At 40.7% G+C, this 23,879-nt stretch overlaps 1 protein-coding gene across 2 annotated transcripts; it reads left to right on the plus strand.

Annotated features, from left to right (window-relative positions):
• Positions 1 to 2,142: 2,142 nt before the first annotated feature.
• On the plus strand, positions 2,143 to 23,647 carry LOC124000187 (heat shock factor-binding protein 1-like). Of its 2 annotated transcripts, none has more exons than XM_046306390.1 (4): positions 2,143 to 2,209; positions 4,269 to 4,335; positions 4,741 to 4,867; positions 23,330 to 23,647. In XM_046306390.1, exons 1-3 carry the CDS (start codon positions 2,162 to 2,164, stop codon positions 4,863 to 4,865), a joined length of 240 nt encoding a protein of 79 aa, XP_046162346.1. In that variant the 5' UTR covers positions 2,143 to 2,161; the 3' UTR covers positions 4,866 to 4,867; positions 23,330 to 23,647. The 2 variants fall into 2 exon arrangements, with proteins under 2 accessions (XP_046162346.1, XP_046162353.1); XM_046306397.1 differs by lacking the exon at positions 2,143 to 2,209 and adding an exon at positions 2,873 to 3,188.
• The last annotated feature ends 232 nt before the right edge of the window (positions 23,648 to 23,879 follow it).

The following is a 23,879-nucleotide window of genomic DNA, read 5'->3' on the forward strand; positions in this document are numbered from 1 at the left end:
TTGCTCCATGCTCTCCAACTCTTTCTTCAGGCGGGCACAGAGAGCAAGAGGAATCTTTCTCGGTGGGTAGACCACAGGGGTTGCGTCTCTGTTAAGGTGAATGGTACATTCTCCTGGGAATAATCCTATTCCTGTAAAAACCGCAAACTCCTCCAGTACATTGTCTGTCGCTACTGGTCCTGTCAATGATAAAACTAGCTTGATGAGGTCCATGTCTAAACATGCGTTACAACCTAGCACTGCAGGTGCTCTAGTGTCAACAACATAACAGTCCAACATCATGTCACTTTCCTTGTATTTGCATTTGAAAGTGCATGTGCCTTTTACTGGGAGCTGTTCACCACCATAACCAGTCAGTCTGCGTGTGTTGGGCTGTAGCTCGCATTCAGATGTCCAGCTGCCATACTTATTCAGAGGAATAATGTTTACTTGTGCACCCGTGTCTAGTTTGAACATTAGCTTTGTGCCTTGTGTTCCTATCTCAATGTCAGCAAAGGCTTGCTCCGTCTCTGATATTTGACTTTTCTGTGTCACTGAATCAATAAACAGTTCATCAGCGTTTTACTCTTTGATTGACATTTCATCTTCACTCATTGTGTGCAATGTTTTTTCCACAGTAAGCTCTGCACACTTTTGCAAAGTGATTCCATTTTCCACATTTAGTACATGGTTTGCCTTTAGCTGGGCAATTTCCTTGTTCGCCATGCACTTTGTATCCACATGTTTTGGGGCGTTTTGATTCTGTTTCGCTCTGTTTTGGAGTTATGTCTCTCTCCGTTCTAAAACGCGCTGTGAACCAGAAGTGTGCTTTGATGTCTGCCTGACAGCGTGAACTGCTTGTTCACGTGATGCCGCGCGAAATGGTATTCGTCTGAGCCTGTGCTAGCTCTTGAGATTTGGCTATGTCGATAGCTTTGTCCAGCGTTACCTCAGACCCAACATTCAAAAGTTTCTCTCTCACTCGCGGTGAGTGTATTCCAAATACAATACGGTCCCTGACCATCTTATCCTTGTTTGCACAGTATTTCACAAGCAGACGCAGCTCTGTCACAAACTTTTCAAAAGACTCGCTAGCTCCCTGTACTTTCCCATGGAATTTGTACCTAGCGAAAATCGTATTGGTCTTCGGCGCAACATACGCTTCAAAACGATCGTGGTATATTTTCAATACCTTTGATTCAGCCACGGTAAGTGTCCATGTCTTGTAAATATCTCTCCCATTTTCACCGATCCAGAGGAGCAGGTAGCTGCATTTTTCCTCTTCTCCTGTCCTTCAGAGGACCCGTGAACATTAGCTCCACATGCTGTTTGTACTTACGCCATGCATCGGGTAAATTTGTAGACTCCCAGTCCATTCGAGGTGAAGGAACTCCAGAAAAATCCATCTTGTAAGACCTTTTACTCTGACAAAATGTCTTGTTTTGTACACTTTGTACAAAATAATCAAATGCAGTACTACAGGATATTTCTTAACGTAGCTCTTTATTAGCTAGCTATAACTGGCATGTTCACCTATCGCCAACCAGGATCAAATTGACCATGACCTAACCATTTGGGTGGTCTTAACCAATCATATCATAGTATGATATGGCGGTAAAATGCATCCAAATACAATTCAGTATGTTTAAACATATGAATAGACAGTAATGTAATTGATCATGTTGGAAAGGGGAGGAATTGTGCTTTACAATGGTATTGACATTACAGTTGATCTGGAAGTAGTACGTTTTTGGGGCGCTAAAATAAGGGCAATTGTAGGTAGGGATGACCATGGATGTTCTCTTGGTAAGTGTGTGAATTGGACTATTTTCTTGTCCTTTTAAACATTCAAAATGTAACGAGTACTTTTGGGTGGCAGGGGAAATGTATGGAGTTGTAAGTACTTTACACCACTGTCTAGGGAGACTATGACTTCCAGGAGTGTCCAAATTAAAACTATTAGGGGAAAACAAAACTCTGATTTGTTAATAACTATACCGTAATGTGATAATAACAACGACACCATATCTGATAAACTAATCATCATGCATGTCATGCGGTGATTCCCATATATTGTTCCCCCATAGCCAATAGTAGTTGCACTGGTCGAAGAGTAGATAGATCTCGTCTATGAATAAATTGGAGCGCGTTCTTGGGGAGTAGTCAATTAATTTGCGCGTAAATGGAAGAGGTAAATTCAAATCACCAGTGGGAACAACGCAACCGCAATGTAAGTACATTTTTTTCTCACTTTCCAAGGATACTGTTGTTCAGGATATTCGAAGACCATGGTGGTGTATATAGATCCCTCTGCCTGTCCCAGGGTTTACCAAACTCGATGCACGTTTTGGTTTTTGCGCTAGAGCTGCACAAACCAAAAAGTGCACCCCTTGGGCTCCTGAGGCTGTCGGTGCGCACGTTGCATTTTTTTGTTTTTGTTTCCAATACTCTAGTATTCTTTGTTAAATTTTTATTTAACCGTTTACACGTTTATTACCCTGTTTATTTACAGTTTAGCCTACTTTATCGCCCCGGGAATATGTTCTCAATGACAGTTTCTGACAGGTGGTTAGTCCATGTAACGTAAACGGGTACATCGCCTTAGTCCTTCTGCCTCTGATCTGGCAGACACACTAAACACATGCTTAATTTGTAAATTATGTCTGAGTGTGCCCATGACTAGCCGTAATGGAAATCGTTTTTACATTTTTATAAAATTAAATTATTTTAGAATTTTACTCAAGTAGTATTTCACTGGGTGACTTTCACTTTTTATATTTAATGTATCTTTACTTTTACTCAAGTATGACAATTGGGTACGTTTTCCACCACTGCCCATAGGCAAATTTGTTGCCTCCCACAATGTATCAATGCTAGTCACTTTGTATAGGGTCGGGTTTACGAGACTATGAAAACCGCGGGATTAAAATAATCGAATTTCGCCAAATCGAGGTTTTGCGTACCAAAAACTAAACGTTCCACGTTCCGTTGGGTTCCTGCTTCAGTGTTCTCGCGATACGTGTTTTGCAAAAACAGCTGACTGACATATCTGGATTTACGTGGTAGAGCTAGGGATCCTGTATTTATTTTTGCCCAAGGTAGCTAATTTAGCTAGAGTTCATTTTACACCACTTCATAACACACGTGTCGTGCAGAGGGAAAATATGGCAGACACTGATCCAAAGTCAGTTCAGGACCTTACCAATGTGGTGAGTATATAACATTGAAGCTAGCTAAATTAGCTAGCCAGCCACGATTCACCCAGGCCTGGTGAATGGATATGTTTCGATTTACATTAGCCGACCATTTCAATAGCCTATGTAACTAGCTAGCTAAGAAATAGGATCCTCCAAAATGACTGTAAAAGTAGAGTATCAAACTCTAGAACGGTAAGAAAATATCATGGCTCCAATTGCTGTAATGCCAAAGATGTTGTTTATAACTAACCCAAGATAGACCACAGTCTTTAGGCAGAACACGCAAAGAGGTGGGCAGACCCAAGCACGATTTAGCGAGATCCTATTGGCGCGTTCTAGCACATATTTGCATACGTTATTAGGGAACGAATACCCTGCGAAGTGCGCGTTGGCAATAAGTACATTCGCTCTTGCACTCTTACTAAACACCGCATTATTATTTTTTTTGGCGAAGGGTAAAGTCTACAAAACATAATCTACTATATTTGTAACATATTGTAGGTGGTAACAAATCTGTATTGAGATCAAATGTTTAATTGATGATACAATTTGCAGAATTTCGGCCAAAATCCATCTCGCGCCATCTTCTCCCATTGCTGGCCACTGGGTTCCCTCTCATCACCATATTTGGTGGGGTGGAAATGCCAACCGGATGTTTCAGATGTATACATCCAGGGAAACATCTGGCTCATTGTTCTCTCTGTGGTAGTGCTGTAGCTACATCTCCCATAATCTAGGCATCACTGATTGAAAAAGGAACACCTTCTCTTTTTATCCATGATCATGCTCTGTATAGATTGCTTATATAAATAAACAAACATGATATAAAAACGGCCAATGGTTTGAATCCTGCTCAATTAAAATGGACAAAATTATTCTGAATTGACCAAAATGATTCTGAATTGACCACAAACCATCTTTGCTGTATTTTTTTTCTCTACTTTCTCCCACCCACCCATTTCTTTATTTCTATCCTCCAGTTTGCCTTTTGGATTTTCATACATTTCTAGCAAGATGGGTCAAATTTGGTTATTGAACACAATAGATCATATCAGTCTGTGTAATGATACACCTGTTACTGCTCTCTAAAAGGTCCAGACGCTGCTGCAACAGATGCAGGATAAATTCCAGACCATGTCAGACCAGATCATCGGAAGAAATATCCTCAACATTTTTAGGTAACTTGGTATCTTTCAAGTCGTTATGCATCTTTTATAAATGGGGTGTCATACCGTAACACCCCGATTAGTTCATTTCCAAACATAATGGTCTTTGGTCCATTTTGATGTTTATTTTACATGAGCTATTTTGTCAAAGATTTTTAGTAGCCCTTTATATTACAGCACAGAAAGAAGCAATAATAAAATAATTATAGTATAATAGTGCATAGGAATACATTAGATATGTCTTACCAGTTGGAGTCAGAATCTTGGCTGGGGAGTGTCTGTTAGTGATCATCATTAATGTTATAGTGGAGAGGTATTCCAGCCAGTACATCCCATCCGTCAGCTTAATCCACAAGTCCATTTTGGGCTAGCCCATTATCTTCCTTAACCATGTTCACTTGATGAGATGAGCACCCGCATCGATGACCTGGAGAAGAACATTGCTGACCTCATGACCCAGGCAGGCGTGGAGGAGATCGAGGGGGTCAAGGAACCACAAGTCAAAGAAGGACAAGGGTCATGAAGGTAATCTAACGGCACTTTACTAAATGTTTTCTATTTCTGTATGATACTCATCGGTCCCCGGTTCAAATGTTTAAGATACGAGTGCGTCGGTCTGCGGACCCCAAAAATATCAAAATGAGGCATGCATTGGTCAGTTAATCTATTCAAATTTTATGAATCGCTGGTTCACTAAAAACATTCTCATATTACTTTATACCCAATCTTTTGTGACAAATTATGTGTCCTCTCCTTCACTGTCAAACTAAGCATGTAACTGTGTTGACAGTCATTGATCTACAAGTAATTTTACATGCCGAACAACCCCAGGCAATATCAGTAGCGGTGTGCGCAGCTTCACGTGTTGACCAACGAGTTAGGCCCCTTATCTTGCACATCTGTGCCTTCAGAGTAAAAACATTTGTTTTAAAGCTTGTGCAATATTTGGCTTTATTAGTTGAGTGACAACCGATGTAATTGCTAGGTTATTGCAATGCTTCTACACCTGCATTGCTTGCTGTTTGGGGTTTTAGGCTGGGTTTCTGTACAGCACTTTGAGATATCAGCTGATGTACGAAGGGCTATATAAATACATTTGATTTGAGCAAATGTATTATTGAAAATAGTGTTTTACCAGATAAGAAGTAAACTTCCGGAGACACAACTAATCTGGCAATAGCCTACCTGCTGATTAGGCATAGCCTATATTAGATTTTATTTAGATTGTTCAGGTTCATCATCAGCAATAGTTTTGGTAGTTTTGCTTTAAGCAATCAGTGTATATGGTCAAGTTTAGATATGCAGGGTTGGTTCATAATTTCATAACGAGGACAGCAATCACTTTTGTAAACCGCACTGCATGGTCGAAGCAAGGAAAATAAAATGACTAGTTAATTAGTGGGTGATGGTGATTTCAGATCAAAAATGGGGCAAATAAGTAGTTTACTATACCATTGCTTCCCCTAATCTGAGTGCCATAGAGCCGCCGTTTTGTAAACTCTGACCCAAATGTACTAGTTTGTCATTTAAACATTTAAACTCAGCAAAAAAAGACTCACTGTCAACTGTGTTTATTTTCAGCAAACTTAACATGTGTAAATATTTGTATGAACGTAACAAGAGTCAATAACTGAGACATAAACTGAACAAGTTACACAGACGTGACTAACAGAAATTGAATAATGTGTCCCTGAACAAAGGGGGGATCAAAATCAAAAGTAACAGTCCGTATCTGGTGTGGCCACCAGCTGCATTAAGTACTGCAGTGCATTTCCTCCTCATGGACTGCACCAGACTTGCCAGTTCTTGCTGTGAGATGTTATCCCACTCCTTCCACCAAGGCACCTGTAAGTTCCCGGACATTTTTGGGGGGGAATGGCCCTAGCCCTCACCATCCGATCCAACAGGTCCCAGACATGCTCAATGGGATTGAGATCCGGGTTCTTCGTTGGCCATGGCAGAACATGCACAAAACAAGCAGTATGGCTGGTGGCATTGTCATGCTGGAGGGTCATATCAGGATGAGCCTGCAGGAAGGGTACCACATGAGGGAGGAGGATGTCTTCCCTGTTAACGTTACAGCATTGAGATTGCCTGCAATGAAAACAAGCTCAGTCCGTTGATGCTGTGACACACCGCCCCAGACCATGACGGACCCTCCGCCTCCAAATCGATCCCGCTCCAGAGTACAGGCCTCAGTGTAACGCTCATTCCTTCAATGAAAAACGTGAATCCGACCATCACCTCTGGTGAGACAAAACCGGTGATGTCTGGTGAGGACCTGCCTTACAACAGGCCTACAAGCTCTCAGTCCAGCCTCTCTCAGCCTATTGCGGACAGTCTGAGCACTGATGGAGGGATTGTGCGTTCCTGGTGTAACTCGGGCAGTTATTGTTGCCATCCTGTACCTGGCCCGCAGGTGTTATGTTTGGATGTACCGATCCTGTGCAGGTGTCTTTACACATGGTCTGCCACTGCGAGGACTATCAGCTGTCCGTCATGTCTCCCTGTAGCGCTGTCTTAGGCGTCTCACAGTACGGACATTGTAATTTATTGCCCTGGCCACATTTGCAGTCCTCATGCCTCCTTGCAGCATGCCTAAGGCACGTTTACGCAGATGAGCAGGGACACTGGGCATCTTTCTTTTGGTGTTTTTCAGAGACAGCCTCTTTAGTGTCCTAAGTTTTCATAACCGTGACCTTAATTGCCTACCGTCTGTAAAATGTTAGTGTCTTAACGACCGTTCCACAGGTACATGTTTATGGTTCATTGAAAAAGCATGGGAAACAGTGTTTAAAGTTTTTGGGATTTTTCCAAATTATCTTTGAAAGGCAGGGTCCTGAAAAAGGGACGTATCTTATTTTTGTGAGTCTATTTTTACTTTTATTTTTTCAATGTAGCTGTTATCAATTACTTACAACCGGCAAGAACTTTTGACCATCAGATCGGAAGTTACTTACCTCAATTCAGGCTTCGACTTTGACTCATCTGCCCTTTCTGTAATTCCGACCCAATTCCTACCAAAGAGGAAATGTAGACGTTAGAGGCAAGAGAGGGGGATCCTAGTGAGATTAACGTAAAGGGAGAACCCGCCACCTCTTCCCTCCATTCTACTGGCCAATGTGGATGAGGGAGAGGTTGTTGTTCCGGTCCCACAATGCCACGTCTACCTTTCTACCAAAAGGACTCTTGAAATTGCAATATTTTCTGCTTTTATGAAACATGGCTCTCGGACAAGATAGCTGCCATTGCTATCCAACTTGATGGATTCTCCATTCACCCAGTGGAGTTGGAGAAATCAAGGGGGGAGGGGTTTGCCTCTTTATCAACAACAACTGGTGTGCTGACTCAAAGCCTATGGAAGTATCAACCCCATTGGTTACCAGTCTTGGAATACCTCATGGTCAAATGCCGACCCTTTTACCTCCCGAAGGAGTTTTCAGCTGTTATCGTGACTGTTGTATACATTTCACCTCAGAACAAGAAAAATAACAAGCTGGCACTTATCTTCTTGGTGCGCCCATCCCGTTAGCGGGATCATTTTCGCCAGCAACTGCTGAATAGCATAGCTCTACAGTCAAATAATATTACTAAAAAATATTAATATTAATGAAATCACAAGTGCAATATTGCAGCTTAGCCTTTTGTTAATCCACCTGTCGTCTCAGATTTTGAAATTATGCTTTACAGCGAAAGCAATCCAAACGTTTAAGTTTATCGATAGCATAGCAAAACATTATGTACACTAAGCATTAAGTAGCTTGGTCACGAAAATCAGAAAAGCAATCAAATGAATCATTTACCTTTGATCTTTGGATGTTTTCACTCACGAGACTCCCAGTCAGACAACAAATGTTCCTTTTGTTCCATAAAGACTATTTTTATACTCAAAATACCTCCATTTGTCGCGTTATGTTCAGAAATCCTCAGGAAAGAGCGGTCACGACAACGCAAATGTATATTCCAAATAATATCCATAATGTCCACAGAAACATGTCAAACGTTTTTTATAATCAATCCTCAGGTTGTTTTAAAAATATTTATTCAATAATATATCAACCGGGTGTGTAGGTTTTTCAATAACACTGAGAGAAACAATGGCCACTTTACTCTGTAGCGCAAAACTCACTCTGAGAGCCCCCACCTATCCACTTATGCAATGTGATCTTTCACGCTCATTTTTCAAAATAAAAGCCTGAAACTATGTCTAAAGACTGTTGACACCGTAGAGAAGCCATAGAAAAGGAATCTGGTTGATATCCCTTTAAATGGAGGATAGGAACAGAGGTTTCAAAATAAGAGTCACTTCCTGATTGGATTTTCCTCAGGTTTTCGCATGCAATATCAGTTCTGTTATACTCACAGACAATATTTTTTACAGTTTTGGAAACTTTAGAGGGTTTTCTATCCTAATCTGACAACTATATGCATATTCTAGTTTCTGGGGTTGAGAAATAGGTCGTTTCAAATGGGTACGTTTTTGTGTATGCCCCCTACAAGCAAAAGGTTAAACTGTACAAGGCTATAACCAAGCTGAAAAACGTACATCCAGAGGCTGCTTTTCTGGTTGCCAGCTATTTTTATTCCATGTCATTAGGACACATGATGCCTAACTTCCATCAACACGTCTCCCTCGCCAGTAGGGGTGATAAATCCTAGACCACTGTTATTCTAGTCACAAGCAAGTATACAAGGCCCTACCTCGTCCTCCATTGAGCAAATCAGATCATGACTCCGTACTCCTGCTTCCCGTTGACAAGCAGAAGCTTAAACAGGAATTACCTTTGACTCGCTCTGTTGAGAAAGGGTATCCATAATCAGAGTTTATGCTACAGGACTGCTTTGCTAGCGTTGATTGGAATATGTTTCGTGACTCCGCTGATAACATCGAGTTAACCACCTCAGTCATCGGCTTCATTAGGAAATGCATTGGTGACATTGTCCCCACAGTCATCAAACAAACAAAAGGGTAATATAGGAATGAAGTGGAATCATATTACACGCCGCATGTGGCAGGAGCTACCATCCATTACGGATTACAAAGGAAGACCCGTCCGGGATCTGCCCAACAATGTGAGGGTAACCACCGACCCAGAAAATTGGGTGATCTAGCTCTCTGATGCCGATGTGAGTAAAGTCTAAATCAGGTCAAGGCCACAGGGTCCGATTAGTATTCCAGGGCGCGTTCTCACAGCATATGCAGAACAGCTGGCAGGTACACTACATGACCAAAAGTATGCTGACACCTGCATTCGACAAAACTAGATTTGTCAGACTGACAAATGGTGAAGTGTGATTCATCATTCCGTCTTTCGGATGGGACGTGAAACGGGAGTCCTGACTCTCTGAGGTCATTAAAGATCCCATGGCACTTATCGTAAGGGTGTTAACTCCGGTGTCCTGGCTAAATTCCCAATCTGGCCCTCAAACCATCACGGTCACCTAATAATCCCCAGTTTACAATTGGCTCATTCATCCCCCTCCTCTCCCCTGTAACTATCCCCCAGGTGGTTGCTGCAAATGAGAACGTGTTCTCAGTCAACTTACCTAGTAAAATAACGGATAAATATATATATATATATATATTTTTTTAATCACTCCAGAGAATGCATTTCCACTGCTCCAGAGTCCAATGGCAACAAGCTTTACGCCACTCCAGCTGAAGCTTGGCATTGCGCATGGTGATTATTAAGGTTTATTTGCGGCTGCTAGGCAATGGAAACCCATTTCATGAAGCACCCGACTAACTGTTATGGTGCTGACGTTGCTTCCAGAGGCAGTTTGGAACTCTATTGTGAGAGTTACAACCAAGAACAGATGGATGAGCCACTATCGCTTTTTTGATCCACTATCCCTGCACATTGTAAATATGGTACTGGAACTGACCCTGTGTATTTAACGTAAACTCACCCCATTCCGTACAAATGTGTGCAACAGCGACATTCAAAGAAGGCTGCAAAGAAAACTAATGGGACTGTAGCGACTGTGTTGACTTCAAAATCTGGGGTGTGAACTACGTTTCTAATCAAACGTTGATCGACATGGTAATGGCTCTATAGTATTGGAGATAAGTTTTAAAAAACGGACCCTCCGTTACATCGTGACGTGTCATGTCGTAACGTACAGCACGCATAAAGCAACTATTTCTGTCTTACAATCTCTCTCCACCAGGTGTAGCACTTCTCTCATCGTTTAAAAACAAGAACTGGACAGTGACAGAGTAAGGGGGGATACCTAGTCATTTTTTGCATCATCATTGCATGCGATCATCATTCTCAAAGCCACTGTTTACTTCTAAGATCACTTTAGCACCGCCCTAAAAACCAGATTCAAATTCGACACAAACCTTCAAATATGTATGTAATGACACATTATATAAACTCTTTATAGTGTTTTATTTAAATTTTTAGAGGCGATAAGGTGATAAGTTGGACAGATCGAGTGAAAGAGGCGTTTTCCCACACATCTCCTCTCGCTTCCCCACCCGCCATTTTTAAAAAGTCTCGAAGGAGCTCATTGCCTTCTTCAATCATGCAGAACCGGGTAGCGTGGAGGTCTTGGCATGAATTCTGTTGGAAAGGGGAGAAATTGTGCTTTAAAATGGTATTGACATTACAGTTGACCTGGAAATATTACGTTTTTTGGGCGCTAAAATAAGGTCAATTGTACAGACCAAGGCGATGTACAAAAGTGAGTTTACTTTACTATGCTTACTTTATCATGTTCCTCTTATTTTTATATATTGTGTATTTTTGTTCTACCCTCTTATTGATTAATACATTGTTGGGGTTAGAACTTGCAAGAAAGGCATTTCACCGCATTTATGGATGTGATATTAACTTGAATCTAGATGCCCCATCTCCCTTATTGCTCAGCTCAGGTGCTTACATACGGTAGACCATATACAGTGCCTTGCGAAAGTATTCGGCCCCCTTGAACTTTGCGACCTTTTGCCACATTTCAGGCTTCAAACATAAAGATATAAAACTGTATTTTTTTGTGAAGAATCAACAACAAGTGGGACACAATCATGAAGTGGAACAACATTTATTGTCAATCAAAAACTGACAAATTGGGCGTGCAAAATTATTCAGCCCCTTTACTTTCAGTGCAGCAAACTCTCTCCAGAAGTTCAGTGAGGATTTCTGAATGATCCAATGTTGATCTAAATGACTAATGATGATAAATACAATCCACCTGTGTGTAATCAAGGCTCCGTATAAATGCACCTGCACTGTGATAGTCTTAGAGGTCCGTTAAAAGCGCAGAGAGCATCATGAAGAACAAGGAACACACCAGGCAGGTCCGAGATACTCTTGTGAAGAAGTTTAAAGCTGGATTTGGATACAAAAAGATTTCCCAAGCTTTAAACATCCCAAGGAGCACTGTGCAAGCGATAATATTGAAATGGAAGGAGTATCAGACCACTGCAAATCTACCAAGACCTGGCCGTCCCTCTAAACTTTCAGCTCATACAAGGAGAAGACTGATCAGGGATGCAGCCAAGAGGCCCATGATCACTCTGGATTAACTGCAGAGATCTACAGCTGAGGTGGGACACTGTCCATAGGACAAAAATCAGTCGTATATTGCACAAATCTGGCCTTTATGGAAGAGTGGCAAGAAGAAAGCCATTTCTTAAAGATATCCATAAAAAGTGTAGTTTAAAGTTTGCCACAAGCCACCTGGGAGACACACCAAATATGTGGAAGAAGGTGCTCTGGTCAGATGAAACCAAAATTGAACTTTTTGGCAACAATGCAAAACGTTATGTTTTAGTGTAAAAGCAACACAGCTCATCACCCTGAACACACCATCCCCACTGTCAAACATGGTGGTGGCAGCATCATGGTTTGGGCCTGCTTTTCTTCAGCAGGGACAGGGAAGATGGTTAAAATTGATGGGAAGATGGATGGAACCAAATACAGGATCATTCTGGAAGAAAACCTGATGGAGTCTGCAAAAGACCTGAGACTGGGACAGAGATTTGTCTTCCAACAAGACAATGATCCAAAACATAAAGCAAAATGTACAATGGAATGGTTCAAAAATAAAGATATCCAGGTGTTAGAATGGCCAAGTCAAAGTCCAGACCTGAATCCAATCGAGAATCTGTGGAAAGAACTGATACCTGCTGTTCACAAATGCTCTCCATCCAACCTCACTGAGCTTGAGCTGTTTTGCAAAGAGGAATGGGAAAAAAATTCAGTCTCTCGATGTGCAAAACTGATAGACATACCCCAAGCGACTTACAGCTGTAATCACAGCAAAAGGTTGCGCTACAAAGTATTAACTTAAGGGGGCTGAATAATTTTGCACGCCCAATTTTTCAGTTTTTGATTTGTTAAAAAAGTTTGAAAAATCCAATAAATGTTGTTCCACTTCATGATTGTGTCCCACTTGTTGTTGATTCTTCACAAAAAAATTGTTTTATATCTTTATGTTTGAAGCCTGAAATGTGGCAAAAGGTCGCAAAGTTCAAGGGGGCCGAATGCTTTCGCAAGGCACTGTATATACAGTACCAGTCAAAGGTTTGGACACACCTACTCATTCCAGGGTTTCTTTATTTGTACTATTTTCTAGATTGTAGAATAATGGTGAAAACATCAACACTATGAAATAACACATGGAATCATGTAGTAACCAAAAAAGTGTTAAACAAATCAAAATATATTTTAGATTGTTCAAAGTAGCCACCCTTTGCCTTAATGACAGCGTGTCACACTCTTGGCATTCTGTCAACCAGCTTCACCTGGAATGCTTTTCCAACAGATTTGAAGGAGTTCTCACATATGCTGAGCACTTGTTGGCTGCTTTTACTTCACTCTGCAGTCCAACTCATCTAAATGTGGTTAAGGTCAGATGATTGTGAAGGCCAGGTGATCTGATGCAGCACTCCATCACTCTCCTTCTTGGTCAAATAGCCCTTACACAGTCTGGAGGTATGTTGGGTCATTGTCCTGTAGAAAAACAAATAGAGCATTAGTGGCTGCCAATGACTGGAACGAATTGCAATAATCACTGAAGCTGGAGACTTATATCTCCCTCTAACTTTAAGCATCAGCTGTCAGAGCAGCTTACCTATCACTGTACACAGCCAATCTGTAAATAGCACACCCAACTACCTCATCCCCATATTGTTATTTATCTTCTTGCTCTTTTATACCCCAGTATCTCTACTTGCACATCATCATCTGCACATCCTATCACTCCAGTGTTAATGCTAAATTGTAATTATTTAGCCTCTATGGCATATTTATTGCCTTGCCTCCCTACTCTTCTACTTTTGCACACACTGTACATTCTATTGTGTTATTGACTGTACGTTTATTTATGTGTAACTCTGTTGTCGTGTCTTTGGCTATGCTGGATTAAGTGATATGATATGCTATTCTAGAAAATAATTTCTCTGTAATTAATATTACCTGATTAAGCTAATCAGGTTAATGTAATTGACTAGAAAGTTGGGGCACCACGAAATAATGTTTATAGAGCTGTTATCTTCCGAATACACTCTTAAAGACCTGGTAATCTTTTACATCAATAGCAGTCAATATTTAATCGTCACTTTATTCAGTCTCATCTGTAATTGTAAATTCTTGGTTATCTTCACGAACCCTGGCTAACAAGTTGAATCAGCAATACAACATTTGGTTTAATTATTTATTTACTAAATACCTAAATAGTCACACTGAATTACATCTACACAGAATGGATCATACATTGATTACAAATTATGTCATAAAGAAAACGTCCCAGGTGGACGGAACAGATACGACAGCTGGTTACACCAAGAGACGGGGTTGGGTTTGAGTGAAAGAGCGGGAAGACTGAGTAACAAAGGGACAAGCTATGCTTTCCTAAATACAGAATCTTATGCATTCTAAATAACCACCCATTTGAAAAAGGAAAATGCAATAAATATTTACTCTGAGCTGCGCTTCGGTAGATTGGTCGTAGATGGTAGGCAGGGTTGTCCTTTGAAGAATGTCTGGTGGAAAACGATACTTTGTAGTATCGTTGTGTTTGTTAGACTGGATACATCGTCCGTCCTTTCCTAGCCCATGTTTACAGTGACTGCTGCTAATGCAACGGCTAGGAGTTATCACTTCTGGAGTGAATAAGATTTCAAGTTGCCATACTTTTTAGCTCATGCTATATTCTGGCTGGTATAGTCAAAATTCATCCTTTCGGCGTGTAGGTCGTCACCTTCACATTGAAATTCGATGCCAATTGGGTTAGGTTCTTGCTGATGTTGGCTTAGTTCTGTAGGTGGTCTTTGTCCTTTCAACGTGGGGACTGCCAGTCCGCACGTCCTTGGAACAGGAAGTTACATTTTCGGCATGGGGATTATATAGGTTTAGGAGAGAGGGTCGTGTTTCATAGTTTACAACCACTGTCTGTTCACATGGGCAGAGTTTACTTTATGACAAACCGTTCTCTCATTAAGAAGCTAAATTACATTTAATGTTTTCACAAATAGTTTCATATTTAAACATTTAAATTGCACAACAATTCCATGTGAATCTGATAACTACACTGCTCAAAAAAAGGGAACACTAAAATAAAACATCCTAGATCTGAATGAATGAAATATTCTTATTAAATACTTTTTTCTTTATGTAGTTGAATGTGCTGACAACAAAATCACACAAAAATGATCAATGGAAATCAAATTTATCAACCCATGAATGTCTGGTTTTGGAGTCACACTACAGGCTGATCCAACTTTGATGTAATGTCCTTAAAACAAGTCAATGAGGCTCAGTATTGTGTGTGGCCTCCAAGTGCCTGTATGACCTCCCTACAACGCCTGGGCATGCTCCTGATGAGATGGCGGATGGTCACCTGAGGGATCTCCTCCCAGACCTGGACTAAAGCATCCGCCAACTCCTGGACAGTCTGTGGTGCTAAGTGGCGTTGGTGGATGGAGCGAGACATGATGTCCCAGATGTGCTCAATTGGATTCAGGTCTGGGGAACGGGTAGGCCAGTCCATAGCATCAATGCCTTCCTCTTGCAGGAACTCCTGACACACTCCAGCCACATGAGGTCTAGCATTGTCTTGCATTAGGAGGAACCCAGGGCCAACCGCACCAGCATATGGGCTCACAAGGGGTCTGAGGATCTCATCTCGGTATCTAATGGCAGTCAGGCTACCTCTGGCGGGCACATGGAGGGCTGTGCAGCCCCCCAAAGAAATGCCACCCCACACCATGACTGACCCACCGCCAAACCGTTCATGCTCTAGGATGTTGCAGGCAGCAGAACGTTCTCCACGGCGTCTCCAGACTCTGTCACATGTGCTCAGTGTGAACCTGCTTTCATCTGTGAAGAGCACAGAGGGCGCCAGTGGCAAATTTGCCAATCTTGGTGTTCTCTGGCAAATGCCAAACGTCCCGCACAGTGATGGGCTGTAAGCCCAACCCCCACCTGTGGACGTCGGGCCCTCATTCCACCCTCATGGAGTCTGTTTCTGACCGTTTGAGCAGACACATGCACATTTGTGGCCTGCTGGAGGTCATTTTGCAGGGCTCTGGCAGTGCTCCTCCTGCTCCTCCTTGCACAAATGTGGAGGTAGCGGTCCTGCTGCTGGGTTGTTGCCCTCATACGGCCTCCTCCACGTCTCCTGATGTACTGGCCTGTCTCCTGGTAGGTCCTCCATGCTCTGGACACTACGCTGACAGACACAGCAAAACTTCTTGTCACAGCTCGCATTGATGAACCATCCTGGATGAGCTGCACTACCTGAGCCACTTGTGTGGGTTGTAGACTCCATCTCATGCTACCACTAGAGTGAAAGCACCGCCAGCATTCAAAAGTGACCAAAACATCAGAAAGTGTAGACTTTCCAAGATAGGATGACAAACTATCATCAGTAATCATGTCTCAGACACCAACTGAACTGACATCATATTCATTAAGTCCCAACGCATATTTTCAACTGGTTGGATTACCAGAATATGGTTCGTTTCCCATCTTTATGAGGGTCATAAACCTCCCCCTCAGGCCAACGTCATGACACTGTGTTGTTGTTTTTGTCGCACTGCTTTGCTTTATCTTGGCCAGGATGCAGTTGTAAATGAGAACTTGTTCTCAACTGGCCTACCTGGTTAAATAAAGGTGAAATAAAACATTTTTAAAAATTATCGTCCCAATAAGTGCAAACCAGATGGGATGGTGTATTGCCATTCTGGTTAAGTGTGCCTTGAATTCTAAAAAATAATCACACACCGTGTCACCAGCAAAGCAACCCTACACCATCACACCTCCTCCTCCATGCTTCACAGTGGGAACCACACATGCAGAGATCATCCATTCACCTAATCTGCATCTCACAAAGACACAGCAGTTGGAACCAAAAATCTCACATTTGGACTCATCAAACCAAAAGACAGATTTCCACCGTTCTAATGTCCATTACTTGTGTGTCTTGGTCCAAGCAAATCTCTTATTGGTGTCCTTTAGTAGCAATTTGACCACGAAGGCCTGATTTCACACAGTCTCCTCTGAACAGTTGATGTTTAGATGTGTCTCTTACTTGAACTCTATGAAGCATATATTAGGGCTGAAATTTCTGAGGCTGATAGCTCATTTTATTTTGGTATTTTATTAGGATCCCCATTAGCTGTTGCAAAAGCAGCAGCTACTCTTCCTGGGTCCACACAAAACATGACATAATACAGAACATTAATAGACCAGAACAGCTTAACTTCTTAAGGTATAGGGGACGCTTGCGTCCCACTCGGCCAAAAGCCAGGGAAAATGCAGCGCGGGAAATTCAAATAAATTATATAAAAATCTAACTTTTATTAAATCACACATGTAAGATACTAAATTAAAGCTACACTAGTTGTGAATCCAGCCAACATGTCAGATTTTTAAAAGGCTTTTCGGCGAAAGCATAGGAAGCTATTATCTGATGATAGCACAACCGTAAACAAAAAGTAGCATATTTCAACCCTGGAGGCACTACACAAAACGCAGAAATAAAATATAAAACATGCCTTACCTTTGACGAGCTTCTTTTGTTGGCACTCCAATATATCCCATAAACATCACAATTGGTCCTTTTGTTCGATTAATTCCGTCCATATACAGTGGGGCAAAAAAGTATTTAGTCAGCCACAAGTTCTCCCACTTAAAAAGATGAGAGGCCTGTAATTTCATCATAGGTACACTTCAACTGTGACAGACAAAATGAGAAATAAAATCCAGAAAATCACATTGTATGATTTTTTTTTAGAATTTATTTGCAAATTATGGTGGGAAAAAAGTATTTGGTCACCTACAAACAAGCAAGATTTCTGGCTCTCACAGACCTGTAACTTCTTTAAGAGGCTCCTCTGTCCTCCACTCTCCACATTTAGCTTCCTTTAATAGAGGTTGTCTGAGGTCAGTAGGTAGTATATGGGGAGGGATTAAAATACATAGATACAGTGGGGCAAAAAAAGTATTTAGTCAGCCACCAATTGTGCAAGTTCTCACACTTAAAAAGATGCCAGTACATGTCCAGGCCCGTCTGAAGTTTACTACAGAGCATTTGGATGATCCAGAAGAAGATTGGGAGAATGTCAGATGAAACCAAAATCTAACTTTTTGGTAAAAACTCAACTCGTCGTGTTTGGAGGACAAAGAATGCTGAGTTGCATCCAAAGAACACCATACCTACAAATCGCTCTGGATAAGAGCGTCTGCTAAATGACTTAAATGTAAATGTAAATGTGATGCATGGGGGTGGAAACATCATGCTTTGGGCCTGTTTGTCTGCAAAGGGACCAGGACAACTGATCCGTGTAAAGGAAAGAATGAATGGGGCCATGTATTGTGAGATTTTGAGTGAAAACCTCCTTCCGTCAGCAAGGGCATTGAAGATGAAACGTGGCTGGGTCTTTCAGCATGACAATGATCCCAAACACACCGCCCGGTCAACGAAGGAGTGGCTTCATAAGAATCATTTCAAGGTCCTGGAGTGGCCTAGCCAGTCTCCAGATCTCAACCCCATAGAACATCTTTGGAGGGAGTTGAAAGTCTGTGTTGCCCAGCAACAGCCCTAAAACATCACTGCTCTAGAGGAGGTCTGCATGGATCTGCGTTTGATCCAGAAAAAAAAACAGCTTCCAATTTGCGCAACGTCACTACAAAATATCTCAAAAGTTGCCTGTAAACTTTGCCAAAACATTTCAATCTACTTTTGTAATACAACTTTAGGTATTTTTAAACGTTAATAATCGATCAAATTGAAGACTGGTCTATCTGTGTTCAATACAGGAAGACAACAAGCCAACTCTACTTTTCAAGTCTTGCGCAACTCTCGGCAGTGTTACCCATTTCCTAGATGGCCGTACTTTTTCATTGCACAAAGGAATAACCTCAACCAAATTCCAAAGACTGGTGACATCCAGTGGAAGCGGTAGGAACTGAAAACAAGGGCCGAAGAAATATCGTTTCCCAATGAGTATTCACTGAACAGACAGACCTCAAAAAAGAACATTCTGAACGTTTAGTCCTCGGGGTTTTGCCTGCTATATAAGTTCTGTTATACTCACAGACATGATTCAAACAGTTTTAGAAACTTCAGTGTTTTCTATCCAAATCTACTAATAATATGCATATCTTATATTCTTGGCATGAGTAGCAGGAAGTTGAAATTGGGCACGCTATTTATCCAAAAGTGAAAATGCTGCCCCCTATACCTTAAGGACAGAACTACATGCATTTTTTAAAAAGGCACACGTAGCCTACATATCAATCCAAACATACATACATACATACATACATACATACATACATACATACATACATACATACATACATACATACATACATACATACATACATACATACATACATACATACATACATACATACATACTAGGTCAAATAGGGGTGAGACGTTGTGCCATGAGGTGTTGTTTTAACCAGGTTTGCTGTTTGTTTGTGCAATTTGAGATGGAAGTGAATTCCACAACACAATGTTTCTTATAAACAGAAGTGATGCAGTTCTCTTTGACTCTTAGCCATGACAGACTGGCATGCATAGTATTTATATCAGCCCTCCTGATTACAATGAAGAGCATGACGTGCCGCTCTGTTCTGGGCCAGCTGCAGCTTAACTAGGTCTTTCCTTGAAGCACTGGACCACACGACTGGACAATAATAATGATTAGACAAAACTAGAGCCAGCAGAACTTTGCTTTTGGAGTGTTGTGTCAAATCAGCATCACTTTATTACAGACAGAACTCTCCCCGTCTTCACAACCATTGAATCTATATGTTTTGACCATGACAGTTTACATTCTAAGGTAATGCCAAGTAATTTAGTCTCCTCAACTTATTCAACAGCCACACTAATCATTACCAGATTCAGCTACGGGCTAGATCTTAGGGAATGATTTGTACCAAATACAATGCTCTTCGTTTTAGAGATGTTCAGGACCAGTTTATATACTGGCCACCCATTCCAAAGGATTGCAACTCTTTATTGGTTTCAGTGACTTCATTAGCTGTGGTTGCTGATGCGTATATGGCTGAATCATCAGCATACATGGACACGCATGCTTTGTCAATGCCAGTGGCAGGTCATTGGTAAAAATAGAAAAGAGTAGAGGGCCTACAGAGCTGCCCTGCGGTACACCACACTTTACATGTTTGACATTAGAGAAGCTTCCATAAACCTCTGTGGGATATTCGGGATGGTAGCGTCACACCTCAACAACAGCCAGTGAATGTGCAGGGCGCCAAATTCAAAACAGAAATCCCATAATTAAAATTCCTCAAACATACAAGTATTTCACACCATTTTAAAGATAATCTTGTTGTAAAGCCAGCCACAGTGTCCGATTTCAAAAAGGCTTTACGAAGAAAGCACACCAAAAGATTATGTTAGGTCAGTACAGAAAAACTCAGCCATTTTCCAGCCAAAGAGATAAGTCACAAAAAGCAGAAATAGAGAAAATGAATCACTAACCTTTGACACTTGTAGGACTTCATGTTACACAATACATGTATGTTTTGTTCGATAAAGTTCATATTTATATCCACAAATCTCAGTTTACATTGGCGCGTTACGTTCAGTATTTCCAAAACATCCGGTGTTTTTGCATAGCCACATCAATTTACATAAATACTCATAATAAACATTGCTAAAAAGTGTTATGCATGGAATTTTAGATCCACTTCTCCTTAATGTAACCACTGTGTCAGATTTCAAAAAAAGCTTTACCAAAAAAGCATACTATGCAATAATCTGAGTACAGCGCTCAGACAACAAAACAAGCCGTACAGATATCCGCCATGTTGTGGAGTCAACAAAGTCAGAAATAGCATTATAAATATTCACTTGCCTCTGATGAGCTTCATCAGAATGCACTCCCAGGAATCCCAGTTCCACAATAAATGTTTAATTTGTTCGATAATGTCCATAATTTGTCCAAATACCTCCTTTTTGTTTGCGCGTTTAGTACACAATCCAAACTCACGACACGCGGGCAAGTCCAGGTGAAAGTTCAGAATGGTCATATTACAGTTCGTAGAAACATGTCTAACAAAGTATAGAATCAATCTTTAGGATGTTTTTATCATAAATCTTCAATAATGTTCCAACCGGAGAATTCCTTTGTCTGTAGAAATGCAATGGAACAGAGCTTACTCTCACGTGATCGAGCATGATCAGCTCATGCCACTCTGGCAGACCTCTGACTCATTCAGCTCCCATTTCCCCCTCCTTCACAGTAGAAGCATCAAACAAGGTTCTAAAGACTGTTGCCATGTAGTGGAAGCCTTATTAGGAAGTGCAATATGACCCCATAGGCAATGAGTTGAAAAACGACCAACCTCAGATTTCCCACTTCCTGGTTGGATTTTTTCTCAGGTTTTTGCCTGCCTTCATCCAAGCTACTCAATACTGCCCCCCAGTCCCAAAGAAGTTAAAGAAGAACACCCTTTGAGTTCTATTAGATTACAATATTGTGGATTCAGAGCTGAGGTTAAAGCCATAACACCATATATTTTTTTTCAACAACTGGTTATGGTCAATAATATCAAAGGCTGCACTGAAATCAAGCAGTACAGCTCCCACAATCTTCCTATTATAAATTTATTTCAAACAATCATCAGTCATTTGTGTCAGTGCTGTACATGTTGAGTGCCCTTCACTATAAGCATGCTGAACGTCTGTTAATTTGTTTACAGAGAAATAGCATTGTATTTGGTCAAACACCATTTTTTTCTAACAGTTTGCTAAGAGCTGGCAGCAAGCTGGTATGTCTGCTGTTAGAACCAGTGAATGCCGCTTTACCACTCTTGGGTAGCGGAATTACTTTGGCTTCCCTCCAGGTCTGAAGACGAACACTTTCCTCTGGGCTCAGATTAAATATATGACAGATGGGAGTGGCTATAGAGTCAGCTACCATCCTCAGTAGCTTTCCATGTAAGTTGTCAATGCCAGGTTTGTCATTATTGATCGATTACAATTTTCCCACCTCTCCCACTCTAACTTTACATAATTCAAACTTGCAATGCTTTTCTTTCATTTAGTTTTTTTTATGCATGAATACGATGGATTACTGTTTGTTGTTGGCATTTCCTGCCTAAGTTTGCCCATTTTGCCAATGAAGTAACCATACAAATAATTGACAACATTAAATGGTTTTGTGATAATAAGATGGCGTTGAATGCCTTTCTGCCCATAATTTCATTTAAAGTACATGTTTTTTCCGTCATTCTTTATATAATTGATTTTGGTTTCATAATACAGTTTCTTCTTTTTTGTTGTTGAGTTTAGTCACAATTTCAGCCAGTCAAATGTGCAGCCAGACTTAGTAGCCACTCCATTTGCCCAATCTCTTTCAACCATACCGTTTTTCAATTCCTCATCAATCCATGGAGCCTTAACAGTTCTAAAGGTCAGTTTCTTAACAGGTGAACGTTTATCAATAATTGGAAGAAGCAATTTTATAAATTAATTAAGTGCAGTGTCTGGATGCTCCTCATTAATCACATCAGACCAACAAATATTTTTAACATCATCCACATAAGTCGCAGCAAATTATTTTGTATGAGCTCTTATTCCCAGCTGTTGGAACTTTGGCTTTCCTGGAAATTGTGGTCACTGCATCAATGGGTATGGATACAGCTTTTGAACAAACTTCTACCTTCTTCTGACTACCTCATGAAGCTGGTTGAGAGAATGCCAAGAATGTGCAAAGCTGTCATCAAGGTGGCTACTTTGAAGAATCTCAACTATATTTTGATTTGTTTAACACTTTCTGGGGGTTGCTACATGATTCCATATGTGTTATTTCATAGTTTGATGTCTTCACTATTATTCTACAATGTCGGAAATATTTAAAATAAAGAAACCCTTGCACGAGTAGGTGTGTCCAACATGATTTAAAAATAAGCTTTTTGTGCACATGGAACATTTCTGGGATCATTTCTTTTTTTATTTCAGCTCATGAAACATGGGACCAACACTTTACACGTTGCATTTATATTTTTTGTTCAATGTAGAGACTTATTGTATCGTCTTGAACGTGAAAGATTCACATTCCTAGTACTCACCTTCTGGCACTCATCCCTGTATCCAAGTTGGTAGTAGTCCTGCATATACAAACATTTCAGGTGAAAGAAGTTATAATTTAAGCTGCATAAATAACCTCACTGGTGAACGAACATCTTTGACAAATCCCATTCAGAAAGCGTCACATGGCTAGCATTCACATCCTTTCTCAAATTATAGTTTATGGCCTACCTTTTTGATGCCACATACCAATTTGAAGTTGAAATAACTTTAGTTGTCCATCAATGACACATTTGATCAAAATTAATAATTCAGATATTTTTTTACTTGAATTGATGGAAATTTCTCTGTAGGTCTATAGGTAGATTATGATTGCAGTTGGAAACCGTAAACAATTCCATCAGGAAAGGTTAATGTCTCCCGAAGTGCATGCTAAACCAACTATAAAACACATTTCAATTACAGGTTGCCAGACGACAAGCTGTCAAGGACTTTCTTCAGGAGCAGCATACTCTTCCACTATAACCATGAACTATTTTGATTTAGTGTGTTGTGAAATGCTTTTTTATATTGACTATTGTAATAAAAGTAACAGTTCTAATGTAGTGACTTGAAGATGTGTTATTTGTAAATGAGTAATTCTCTCAGAACTTTTCAGCCCTGTTAGTAATGGTTGATTGAAGTATACAGTAGAAGCCAGTGATATTAGCAGCACTGTGCCAAGTGGAATGCATTCAAAATTCAACAGATTTTCTTCTATTAAAGTTATTTAATACAAACAAATCTTAGTCTCATTCTTAGACAAACATCAATCAACATATTGGTTTTACTTGGAAATTGCTTTGTTTTAAAATCAGCCTGAATGCCCTGAACCTATCCTATGGGGCTCTTGTAGATCTGCCTCCTTTAGTGTGTGTATCAGGATAGTGTTGCCCTAGAGCCCTCAAACTCAACTCTGGACCTCGAAGCCATTTCCACTGAGGTTTTTCATTGTTCCCCTCTAATCAGAAACTAA

This window comes from Oncorhynchus gorbuscha, linkage group LG02 (genome assembly GCF_021184085.1).
Source record: "Oncorhynchus gorbuscha isolate QuinsamMale2020 ecotype Even-year linkage group LG02, OgorEven_v1.0, whole genome shotgun sequence".
Lineage (NCBI taxonomy): Eukaryota > Metazoa > Chordata > Actinopteri > Salmoniformes > Salmonidae > Oncorhynchus > Oncorhynchus gorbuscha.